Here is an 11,586-nt window from a genome sequence, read left to right on the forward strand (position 1 = left end):
TCTGTAAAGTACTTTTCGATTGGAAATTCAATTTTACATTTAAAAAATTACGTCAAATTTGTTTTTGCATTAAATTTCGATTTTTCCCAAAAATCACATTTTTTTCAAAAAATCATAACTCGGCGGCAGATTTTTTGACCATGTTTCTCTATGGCTCAAAAGTTGCGGATTTTTGTCCCCTAAAACATATCAAAAAACCTCAAAAATAAAAAAATACGTATTTTGGGAAATTGAGTTTTTTAGAAAAAAATGTTAATAAAAAAATCGGCAATTTTTTTCCGTGTACCTATTTTTTTCTAAATAGTCCTCAACAATACCTACAACTTTGCCCAAGACACCAAATTGATCAGAAAATTCATTCAAAAGTTACAGATATTCGAATATTTACGTACCATTTATGTATAGACAGCTGCCAAAATTGTATGGAGACTTGTATGGGTGAACCAATGACACAAAATAGCTTCTTTGGTCATAGGGAAGGCTCCCATAAAGTTTGAGCCAAATCAAAAAATACTAATAAAATCCATTTCCGGTTTTGGTAGAGAATTGCTCAAGAGATTTCGAAAGCAACAAACACAACAACATGTCGTCTAAACAAGCTTCTGATTTATTTCACAATAATGTCGTCAACCGTTTCCAACTCTTAAAAACTATTCATACGATATTCTAGTAAGTCCAGCCAATAACTTCTAACCAGTCAAAATTGTACGTGCACCTATCACAAAACACAACCCGCCGCAGCGCCTCTACTGCTCAGTCTGTGGCCCAGCTTCCTTCGTCGACGCCGCAGCCGCCGCTGCCGTACCTTTAGCCACCGGAAGCGCTTCCAGCGCCTGCTTCAACCGCTCCACCAGATACTTTCGCAACTCGGCCGGATGCACCTTCAGCTTGTACAGCACGTCAAACTTGAGCGTGACCACTTTGAGGCCAAGCCGGCGCAGATGGCGGATTCGCATGGCCTGCGGCCCAATCAGGTGTTCCCCGCTGGCGTTGTAATACTCGGGCAGGTGGATCAGGACGGCCACGTTGATGTTGCGCTCTTTGGCGGTGTTGAGCGAAAAGATGCTGCCCATTCCGGGCGGGTGAAAGATTACGTCCACGAGGTAGAGCTCGTTGACGGGGAGGTGCTGGAGGATGGCGAACTTGGTCATGTTGTTGGGGCCTCCGGCCAGTTCTTCCAGCTCGGGGATGATGTAGTTGACGATGCGTTTGATGCGACCGTCGTGAAAGACCGCCTTGGCGGAGTGATCTCGCGGGAGGAGGGGACCGTCATAGTCTGGACATTCCAGGGTGAGGCTGGTGTCGAACACCTTGAGCAGACTGCGTACTCGGTCGAGGCGTTCCGGGCGGGTTCGGGCGTGCAGCACGTCGAGGAAGTACGGGTTGAAGATCCGGTTGACGAAGGGCAGCGGGTAGCGTTCGAGGCAAACGTAGCAGAACATGATGTGGATGATGTCGTTCGGGTGGATTTTGGTAAAGTTGAGATCCAGATACATGTCCAACGTTTCGAAGAATTTGTTGCTGTTCAGCGGGTGAAAGTCGAGATAGCCGTACGGGCAGAGGAATGCCTTCAGGTAGCCCGGGTCCAGGTTTTGGTGGTTCGCGATGAAAAACTCGCTGCAGCCGTTCAGGATGTGAGAATTGCGCAGGCGGAAGGTCTGAAATTGAAGCGAACCAATTAGAACTTACTTCGTGTGGACTTAATAAACGTGACTCACCTGGCAGTGCTTCAAAATCGACACGATCAGGCTCTGCGACACCACCTTAATGCCTTTGGCCTTCACGTACCGCTCGATCGATCTTTCTATTTGGTTGTCGGAGAAACCCAAATTCGTGAACGATTCCAGCACCGCCTCCAGCTGAGCCTCGCTGACGGCGTGGATGTTGGTGTTCAACCAACGGGCAAGTGTTTGGGTAATTCTAAAGGGCGACATTTTACATGTCTCCAACGACTGCAACACATCAATCGTACAGCCCGTGGACATTTGCCACCAGACGGATGGAATTCGACGCTCCAGGATGTTCAGCACAGCCCGGCGACTGATCTTCAGATAGGGCAGGATCGAAAACACTAGATGGATGTTCTTATCGGTGATCTGCTTCTCCTGATCCGCGATTCCGCTCCAGAACTTCTCCACCATCTCAAACCGCCGGCACTGGGTCAAGCTTTCAATCGCTTCGCAGCACTGCTCCACGCTCAGCTTATTCTCCGAACACCGATAAACCAGCTCATTCCCCAGCATGTCAATCGTCTTCGCCAACTCCAAGTAGTTCCGCAATCCGTCCATCACATCCAGCACCGTTTCGTTCCGTCCTCTGTACACAATACAATTGATAATCTTCTCAAAACTCGGCTTATCCTCCCAGTTCTTCAACTCCAACAAACTCTCCAACTTCAAAATCCTTTCCAACGCCCGCACAGCCACATCCGGCGAAAACGACTCCTCCCCAATCCCGTCCGTCACCAGACAAACGCCCTGCACCGTGTGGCATGCCTCCAACGTCTTGACCATCTCATCCAACTCCGTATCCTTCTGCGCAGCAGCAGGTTGACAGTCAATGATCTTGTTCGAAATCAACGCCACAAACTCATCCTCCGCCACCTTCCTCACCACCACCGGAAGTTCCTGAATGTCGCAGCCCTGCTGAACCAGAATCGTCGTGTTGCGGACAAAGCTCTTGTTGTTGTTGCCGTTGCCATTGCTTCCACCTCCCGAAGACGATGACGAGGAGGAATCCGATGAAAACAAGCAAGCTCGTGCCAGGTTAGGCAAATAGTGCTGCAGCCCGGAACTGGTCCGGTACAGGCGCAGCGGACTCAGCATGCAGCGGGACATGTTGAGGTTGGTTGTCGAGATCACGATTTCACTTGAAGCACATTGTTATCACACACTTATTTCGCGATTAAATTGCGCGAACAAGCAGCAGCAGCTGTAGCAAAACCAGCTGATTTTCGTGGGGTGGTGCAATCGATTTTGCGAAACGGGTGAAAAGCAACAAAAACAAGAAACAAGAGAACTGTCATGATGAGGCAGCCAAACAAAACAGGGTGCTTCGTCAGGAGAAAACAAAATATGTTTGAGGTAGATAGAAAAAGGTGGGAATCGAAAAGTTTGTAAAGAAAATTTCTTTAGTTTAATTCTGGAGCAGCTTTTGAATGGGGTGGTCAATGTGTTTAAACAGGAATCAACGCGATCAAGAAAAGTTCTCGAATTTTTTTTGAAAAGGTCCAATAAACCAAATTTCCAGTTTTTGCTTTTTGGGTGTTTTTCAAACCGTCTTGAGTCAGGGGTATCAAAAAACACCCAAAAAGCAAAAACTGAAAATTTGGTTTATTGGACCTTTTCAAAAAAAACTCCAGAGTTGTCCCCTCCACCCCAGAAAATAGACAGTTGAGTTTGAGCGGGTGTGATCGAGGGTGTGATGGTGTGTGCGCTTGAGTATCTAGGGGAAAAAATAAAAAGATTAAAAAAAACCTTGCTTAATCCACCCTTAGGTGGTTGGCGCCTTCCTCACATTAAAAGGGTGCTATCCAAAATGCAAAAAGTGCATAAATAACACTTAAGTGCTTATAACTTTTGATAGGGTTGTCAGATCTTAAATATTTTGGACGCGTTAGAAAGGTCTTTTGAATACTCATCCTACGATAGGTCGCATGAGAGATCCGGACAATGTTTCCATCAAAATATCTGAGATCCGGCTTCCAAACAGTTCATAAATAACATTGAAGTGCTTATAACTTTTGATAGGGTTGTCAGATCTTCAATGTTTTAGCCGCGTTGGAAAGGTCTTTTGAATACCTATCCAATGATAGGTCGCATGAGAGATCCGGACAACGTTTTCATCAACATATCTGAGATCCGGCCTCCGAAAAGCGTATAATTTTTAATAGCGACTTATGGGACCCCAAGACGGATCGAATGACGTCAAAACGGACAAAATCGGTTCAGCCAATGTCGAGATAATCGAGTGACAATTTTTTGATCAACATCCCACCACACACACAGACATTTGTTCAGAATTTGATTCTGAGTCGATAGGTATACATGAAGGTGGGTCTAGGTTTATAGCCTTTCCTCAGTAAAATGAGGAAGGCAAAACTAGATAGAGTTCAAATTCAAAAATAAATAAATAAAGAATGCATATGCAAAAAATTTGAAGCAAAAAAAAATTCATTCAAAAATCAGCAATTCAAAGTGTTACAATTTTAAAATTTAAGAATTCAAAAACAAAAAACATTAGAATTGCAAATAATTTTAAAATTCTGAAATTCTTGAAATCCTTAATTTTGCAATTCCAAAAATTCTGATATTCTAAAATTATTAAATTATAAAATTTTGAAATTCCAGAAATATTTTTTTCTTAAATATAAAATTTTATATTTCTTTAATTCTTTAATTCTTTAATTCTTTAATTCTTTAATTATTTAATTATTTAATTCTTTAATTATTTATTTCTTTATTTCTTTAATTCTTTAATTCTTTAATTCTTTAATTCTTTAATTCTTTAATTCTTTAATTCTTTAATTCTTTAATTCTTTAATTCTTTAATTCTTTAATTCTTTGATTCTTTAATTCTTTAATTCTTTAATTCTTTAATTCTTTAATTCTTTAATTCTTTAATTCTTTAATTCTTTAATTCTTTAATTCTTTAATTCTTTAATTCTTTAATTCTTTAATTCTTTAATTCTTTAATTCTTTAATTCTTTAATTCTTTAATTCTTTAATTCTTTAATTCTTTAATTCTTTAATTCTTTGATTCTTTAATTCTTTAATTCTTTAATTCTTTAATTATTTAATTCTTTAATTCTTTAATTCTTTAATTCTTTAATTCTTTAATTCTTTAATTCTTTAATTCTTTAATTCTTTAATTCTTTAATTCTTTAATTCTTTAATTCTTTAATTATTTAATTCTTTAATTATTTATTTCTTTATTTCTTTAATTCTTTAATTCTTTAATTCTTTAATTCTTTAATTCTTTAATTCTTTAATTCTTTAATTCTTTAATTCTTTAATTCTTTAATTCTTTAATTCTTTAATTCTTTAATTCTTTAATTCTTTAATTCTTTGATTCTTTAATTCTTTAATTCTTTAATTCTTTAATTATTTAATTCTTTAATTCTTTAATTCTTTAATTCTTTAATTCTTTAATTCTTTAATTCTTTAATTCTTTAATTCTTTAATTCTTTAATTATTTAATTCTTTAATTATTTATTTCTTTATTTCTTTAATTCTTTAATTCTTTAATTCTTTAATTCTTTAATTCTTTAATTCTTTAATTCTTTAATTCTTTAATTCTTTAATTCTTTAATTCTTTAATTCTTTAATTCTTTAATTCTTTAATTTTTAATTCTTTAATTCTTTGATTCTTTAATTCTTTAATTCTTTAATTCTTTAATTCTTTAATTCTTTAATTCTTTAATTCTTTAATTCTTTAATTCTTTAATTCTTTAATTCTTTAATTCTTTAATTCTTTAATTCTTTAATTCTTTAATTCTTTAATTCTTTAATTCTTTAATTCTTTAATTCTTTAATTCTTTAATTCTTTAATTCTTTAATTCTTTAATTCTTTAATTCTTTAATTCTTTAATTCTTTAATTCTTTAATTCTTTAATTCTTTGATTCTTTAATTCTTTAATTCTTTAATTCTTAAATTATTTAATTCTTTAATTCTTTAATTCTTTAATTCTTTAATTCTTTAATTCTTTAATTCTTTAATTCTTTAATTCTTTAATTCTTTAATTCTTTAATTCTTTAATTCTTTAATTCTTTAATTCTTTAATTCTTTAATTCTTTAATTCTTTAATTCTTTAATTCTTTAATTCTTTAATTCTTTAATTCTTTAATTCTTTAATTCTTTAATTCTTTAATTCTTTAATTCTTTAATTCTTTAATTCTTTAATTCTTTAATTCTTTAATTCTTTAATTCTTTAATTCTTTAATTCTTTAATACTCAAATTTTAAAATTCCAAATTCTTTAATTCTTTAATTCTTTAATTCTTTAATTCTTTAATTCTTTAATTCTTTGATTCTTTAATTCTTTAATTCTTTAATTCTTTAATTCTTTAATTCTTTAATTCTTTAATTCTTTGATTCTTTAATTCTTTAATTCTTTAATTCTTTGATTCTTTAATTCTTTGATTCTTTAATTCTTTAATTCTTTAATTCTTTAATTCTTTAATACTCAAATTTTAAAATTCCAAATTCTTAGATTCTAAATTTTTTTAAATCCAAAATTCTAATTTTCTCATATTCCAAAATTCCTAAATTCCAATATTCTTACATTCTTGATTTTTTAAATTCCTGAATTTTTGAGTTATCAGCTTTTCTAATTCTCCATTTCTTAAATACCAAAATTTTTAAATTCTTAAAAATTCTTAAAGTCCACATTTTGAAAATTGTTGAATTCTTAGATACCAGAATTCCTTAATTCTTAAATTCTTGAATTTTCAAATTCTTTAATTCGTGAATTTTCTAATTCTTTATTTCTTAGATTATTGGATTCTTAATTCTGAATGTCTGAATTTTGAAAAAAAAAAAGTTTTCCGCCATTTTTGCCGCCTTAAGCATTTTAGCTTACAGAAATTTTGAAAAATAATTTTTAAATTTATAAAAAATATAAACGTTATTTTAATTGCAATTTTGGATTTTTAAATTTTTAAATTTAATTTTTTTTTATTTTGTTGTTTTTTTATTCTGAAATTTTTATTATTTTAACTTAAAATTTAGTTTAGTTTTTACTTCGAGATTTCTTAATCATTAGTTTCTATTTTTTGTAAAAATATTATTGATTTTCCCTCTGGTTTACTTCATTTTAGGAAAAAAAATCGTTCTTTCAGGCGTTTCAAAATTCTGCGTTTTGAGATTCGGCCGTTTGAATTTTCTGTCGCATTTAAGAATTCTGAAAACTGGTAAATTTAAAAACTTATAATATATTTTTTCATATAATTAAAAAAAATCAAATAATTATTTTAAAAAATAGAAAAAGAAATAATTTTGTTAACTGTTCCGATCCAATTCGAATTATAATTGGATTTTTTTGATTTTCAGACAAGATCAAATTTATTCACCACAATATAAAGTTATTGGAAAAAACATTCTTATCCTTATTCGATGAAATTACTAAAACATTTTTTTTTATTTTCAGCCGCGTCATCAAGTCCCCGGCGGAGATCGAGGTGCTGCGGTACGTGGCGCGCGTCTCGTCCGACGCCCACAAGCAGGTCATGAAGAAGATCCGCCCGGGCTGGCACGAGTACCAGGGCGAGTCGGAGTTCCTGCACCATTCGTACGCGGTGGGCGGCTGTCGGCACGTGTCGTACACTTGCATTTGCGGCGCCGGCTCGAACTCGGCCATTTTGCACTACGGCCACGCTGGTTCGCCAAACGACCGGCTGATCGAGGACGGCGACATGTGCCTGTTCGATATGGGCGCGAATTACGGCGGGTACACGTCGGACATTACGTGCAGCTTTCCGGTGAACGGGAAGTTTAGCGCCGATCAGAAGCTGATTTATGAGGCGGTGTTGGCTGCTCGGGATGCCGTTTGCGGAAGTGCCAAGGAGGGGGCTTGCTGGGTTGAAATGCATCGGTTGGCCAATCGGGTTATGTTGGAGGCTTTGAAGGCGGGAGGATTGCTGCAGGGAGAGGTCGAGGACATGATGGCCGCTGGGTTGAATGCTATCTTCCAGCCGCATGGATTGGGACACTTTTTGGGGCTGGACGTGCACGACGTGGGCGGTTATCTGGCACACTGCCCGGAACGTCCGGCGGAGCCGGGAGTGTGCCGTCTGCGGACGGCTCGTACCCTGAAGGCGGGGATGTATCTGACGATTGAGCCCGGTTGTTACTTTATTGCTCCGCTGCTGGAGAAGGCGTTTGCTGATGAAAATTTGGCCAAGTTTTTGGTGCGCGACCAGATTGAACGCTTCCGTAACTTTGGCGGGGTGCGCATCGAGGACGATGTGCTGATTACGAAGACGGGCATCGAGAACTTTACGCTGGTGCCGAGAACGTGAGTTGGGTTTGAGGCTGAAGAAAGATGTTGAGGAATAACTTTCTTTTCTTTTATTTGCAGCGTTGACGAGATCGAGGCCTGGATGGCACGTTAGAGAGAAGCGATATTTAGCAGAAGCTTCAATTTTGTTTACATCCATCGTTCAATATATGTATTTGTATTCCTTCTTGAATGAACCAATAAAAAATAATTTTATATAATCTTAGCAAACATTGCCGCATTTTTTAGGCAAAAGGGAGGTAACTGATTTCTCATTTTTAAATTTCCAACTTTTCCCAGTAGCTCCAGAACTTTAGATAACAAGTATTACTTACCAAAGGATTATTGCAAATCGCTTACAATTGTTTTTTTTTATGATCTGTTTTCTATGCATTTTTGAAAAATGGAGACTCGTTAAAAAATTATTAGTGTGCGAAAAATAATGAATCAGTTTTTTTTTTATAAAATGTAAAAGGTTGTTTGAGTGAAAAAATCAAATGATTTGAATTTGCTTATTTTAATACGATAACAAACGATACATAATTTTTAAATTTATGAATTGCCTCTTAATGCCGAATTTTAAACACAAAATCTTAGAATTATTAAAATGACGATTTTTTTTAACTCGAAGTATAATCCAAAGGGAAAAGCCCAAAAATAATCATTAAATCTGGGGGTTCCTTGGCCAAAATAATTAGACCCGTATTTTTTTGTTTGGTCATTAGGGTGACCTACATCTTGCTAGGTTGGTTCGAAAAATGGCAATTTTCGTCATTTTTCGCAAAAAACACTTTTGACATAGGACTATGTCTTTACTTACTATATTGGGGGGCCAGTTCAGAAATTCGATCCAAAGCGTCACTTTTAAGCGTTAAAAAAGGGGACATTTTGAACGCTTATATCTTTTTTCCCTGTGAATCAATCCAGATGGTTGGACCACCAATCGAAAGAGGAAGACTTCAGCTATTGTTTAACTACATAGATAGTCTGACTAAACATAGTTAAAGCACTTAAAACATGCAATCAAAATGAGTAATTTTTCAGTACAAATCGGACAAATGACCAATCAGAGCGAGCGTATGCATTCGAGACCGCGCCCCTTTTGTGCCGTTCTCCGGCTATGCCGCTATTTAAGCAGAAAATTTCGCAAAAGCAAGTCAGTTTGGAACGAGCACTCGAACTGTGCACGTCGGGCCGGCGCGGAGCAGCAGCAGCAGCGGCCAATAGAAGAAGAGGACCAGCAACCAGAAGGAAGAACCACCGGCAGCAGAAGGAGGAAATTCGAGCGAAGCGGACGGCGTGGAAGTCGCTATGATGCGGCGGTTCTCATGAAAAATGGCCAATTCGACAGTGGTGGCCAAAACCAGGAGTGGCTGGTGGCCTCAAAGAAGGTTCCCCCGGGGCCTGGGGGGACATTTACAGAAACATACGAGTTGTGGCAATATGGGTATCAAAATTCATGGTTTTTGATACTGAACATAATAATGGCCATTTTGACAGTAGTGGCCACAACCTGGAGTTGCCGGTGCCCTCAAAGAAGGTTCCCCCGGGGCCTGGGGGGACATTTACAGAAACATACGAGTTGTGGCAATATGGGTATCAAAATTCATGGTTTTTGATACTGAACATAATAATGGCCATTTTGACAGTAGTGGCCACAACCTGGAGTTGCCGGTGCCCTCAAAGAAGGTTCCCCCGGGGCCTGGGGGATATTTACAGAAACATACGAGTTGTGGCAATATGGGTATCAAAATTCATGGTTTTTGATACTGAACATAATAATGGCCATTTCGACAGTAGTGGCCACAACCTGGAGTGGCCGGTGCCCTCAAAGAAGGTTCCTCCGGGGCCTGGGGGGACATTTACAGAAACATACGAGTTGTGGCATTATGGGTATCAAAATTCATGGTTTTTGATACTGAGCATAATGGCCATTTCGACAGTAGTGGCCACAACCTGGAGTGGCCGGTGCCCTTAAAGCAGGTTCCCCCGGGGCCCGGAGGACTTTTTACAGAACCATACGAGTTGTGGCATATTGGTATCAAAATTCATGGTTTTTGATACTGTACATGAAAATTGACATTCCGACAGTAGTGGCCACAACCTTGAGTGACCGGTGATCTCAAAGCAGGTTTCCCGGGGCCCGGAGGGTCTTTAACAGAACCATACGAGTTGTGGTAATATGGATATCAAAATTCATGGTTTTGATACTGAACATGAAAATTGACATTTCGACCGTAGTGGCCACAACCTGGAGTTGCCGGGGCCCTCATAGAAGGTTCACCTTGGGAGAACATTTATGACAATTTTGCCGACAAATCTATGAAACAAAATAAAATAATCTTATTTCAGATTTCACTAGCAATCCAAAAACACATTCAAATTGTTTGGTCCTATGTCTTTCGGTTATGTCTCTGACATACCATCTTGAACTTTTTTTTTCAAAAAATCATACCTCCGCGCCATTTCATCCGATTTTAGCTGTCTTAGACGCAAAAGAAAGGTGATTAGTTTGGCTATTTGAAAAAAATAGCAAGAAGTTTCAAAAATGTAGCTTAAAATTTGAAAAAGTCGTATGAAAACTTAAAAATGGCGTTTTGACCGTGTCGTCGAAAAACTCACGTTTTTATATGTTTTGTGAAATTTTCCGAGGAATCCGATAAAAATATTTTCAGACGCGGTCAAAACGCCATTTTAAGTTTTCATACAACTTTTTCAAATGTTAAGCTAGATTTTTGAAACTTCTTACTATTTTTCTCAAATAGCCAAACTAATCACCTTTCTTTTGCGTCTAAGACAGCTAAATTCGGATGAAATGACGCGGAGATATGATTATTTGAAAAAAGTGGTTTTGCGAAAAATGAAGAAAATTGACATTTTTCGAACCACCCTAGCAAGATGTAGGTCACCCTAATGGCCAAACAAAAAAAAAATACGGGTCTAATTATTTTGGCCAAGGAACCCCCAGAAAAATTTTGAGTCCGATCGGAGAACTTTTTTTCGGTTTAGGCTCAACTGGAATTGCTGTATATGCTTATAGGGCCTTTTAAAAAACTCTAGAAATATTTATGCAAAAACAATAAAAAAAAATCAAATAACAAAACTAGATTTGATTAAAAAAACCAAAAAGTTAAAAAAAATTAAAATCAAGAAATTTGAAGAATTTAAGAATATCGACATTTAAAGTTTTAAGAATTTAAGGATTTAAAATTTTAAGAATTTGAAATATTAATAATTTCAGAAGTCAAGACGATTTTTTTTTAAATTTAATTTCAAAGTTGAGAAATAAAAAAAAGATACTAATATTAATCTTTTTTTTAATTTCTCTATTTTGAAGTTTAATTTGAATTTAAAATACAAGTACAAAAAATAATAATAAAAACCATGCAACAAAAATTTAAACTACATACTGGAACAGAACAGCTAAATTCTAATAAAAACTCAAAATGAAAATTTAAATTGGATTTCAAAATTGAGAAATTAAAAAAGATTAAATCTAAATTAAAATTCAAAAATTTCAACCTCAAAACTAAGAAATGAAAAAAAAAATAAGAATTCAAGAAGATTTTTTTTTATTTTAAAATGTGAAAT

General features: G+C 35.9%; 2 protein-coding genes across 3 annotated transcripts in view; one reads left to right on the top strand and one right to left on the bottom strand.

Moving 5' to 3' along the window:
- LOC6048552 (xaa-Pro dipeptidase) overlaps positions 1–8,220 on the top strand; it is a 150,564-nt gene extending 142,344 nt beyond the window's left edge. For both annotated transcript variants that reach the window (XM_038256925.1, XM_038256926.1), the window contains 2 exons: positions 7,147–8,013; positions 8,077–8,220. In XM_038256925.1, coding sequence (XP_038112853.1) covers positions 7,147–8,013; positions 8,077–8,110 — 901 coding nt within the window. In that variant the 3' untranslated portion in view covers positions 8,111–8,220. The remainder of the gene's footprint in view (positions 1–7,146; positions 8,014–8,076) is intronic.
- LOC6047644 (FAST kinase domain-containing protein 3, mitochondrial) lies at positions 587–3,020 on the bottom strand. The gene is made up of 2 exons (XM_001864639.2): positions 1,719–3,020; positions 587–1,658 (listed from the first exon to the last, which is right to left on the bottom strand). The coding sequence occupies exons 1-2, from the start codon at positions 2,835–2,837 to the stop codon at positions 747–749; spliced, it is 2,031 nt and encodes a 676-aa protein (XP_001864674.2). The 5' UTR covers positions 2,838–3,020; the 3' UTR covers positions 587–746.
- Positions 8,221–11,586: the final 3,366 nt, after the last annotated feature.

The sequence above is a fragment of the Culex quinquefasciatus genome, chromosome 2 (assembly GCF_015732765.1).
Source record: "Culex quinquefasciatus strain JHB chromosome 2, VPISU_Cqui_1.0_pri_paternal, whole genome shotgun sequence".
NCBI classification, from domain to species: domain Eukaryota; kingdom Metazoa; phylum Arthropoda; class Insecta; order Diptera; family Culicidae; genus Culex; species Culex quinquefasciatus.

Coding starts and splice junctions, on each gene's coding strand:
- LOC6047644 (XM_001864639.2), bottom strand. CDS start 2,837: ATGTCCCGCTGCATGCTGAGTCCGCTGCGCCTGTACCGGACCAGTTCC. Junction 1,659..1,718: donor CGATTTTGAAGCACTGCCAG/GTGAGTCACGTT, acceptor CTTCAATTTCAG/ACCTTCCGCCTGCGCAATTC.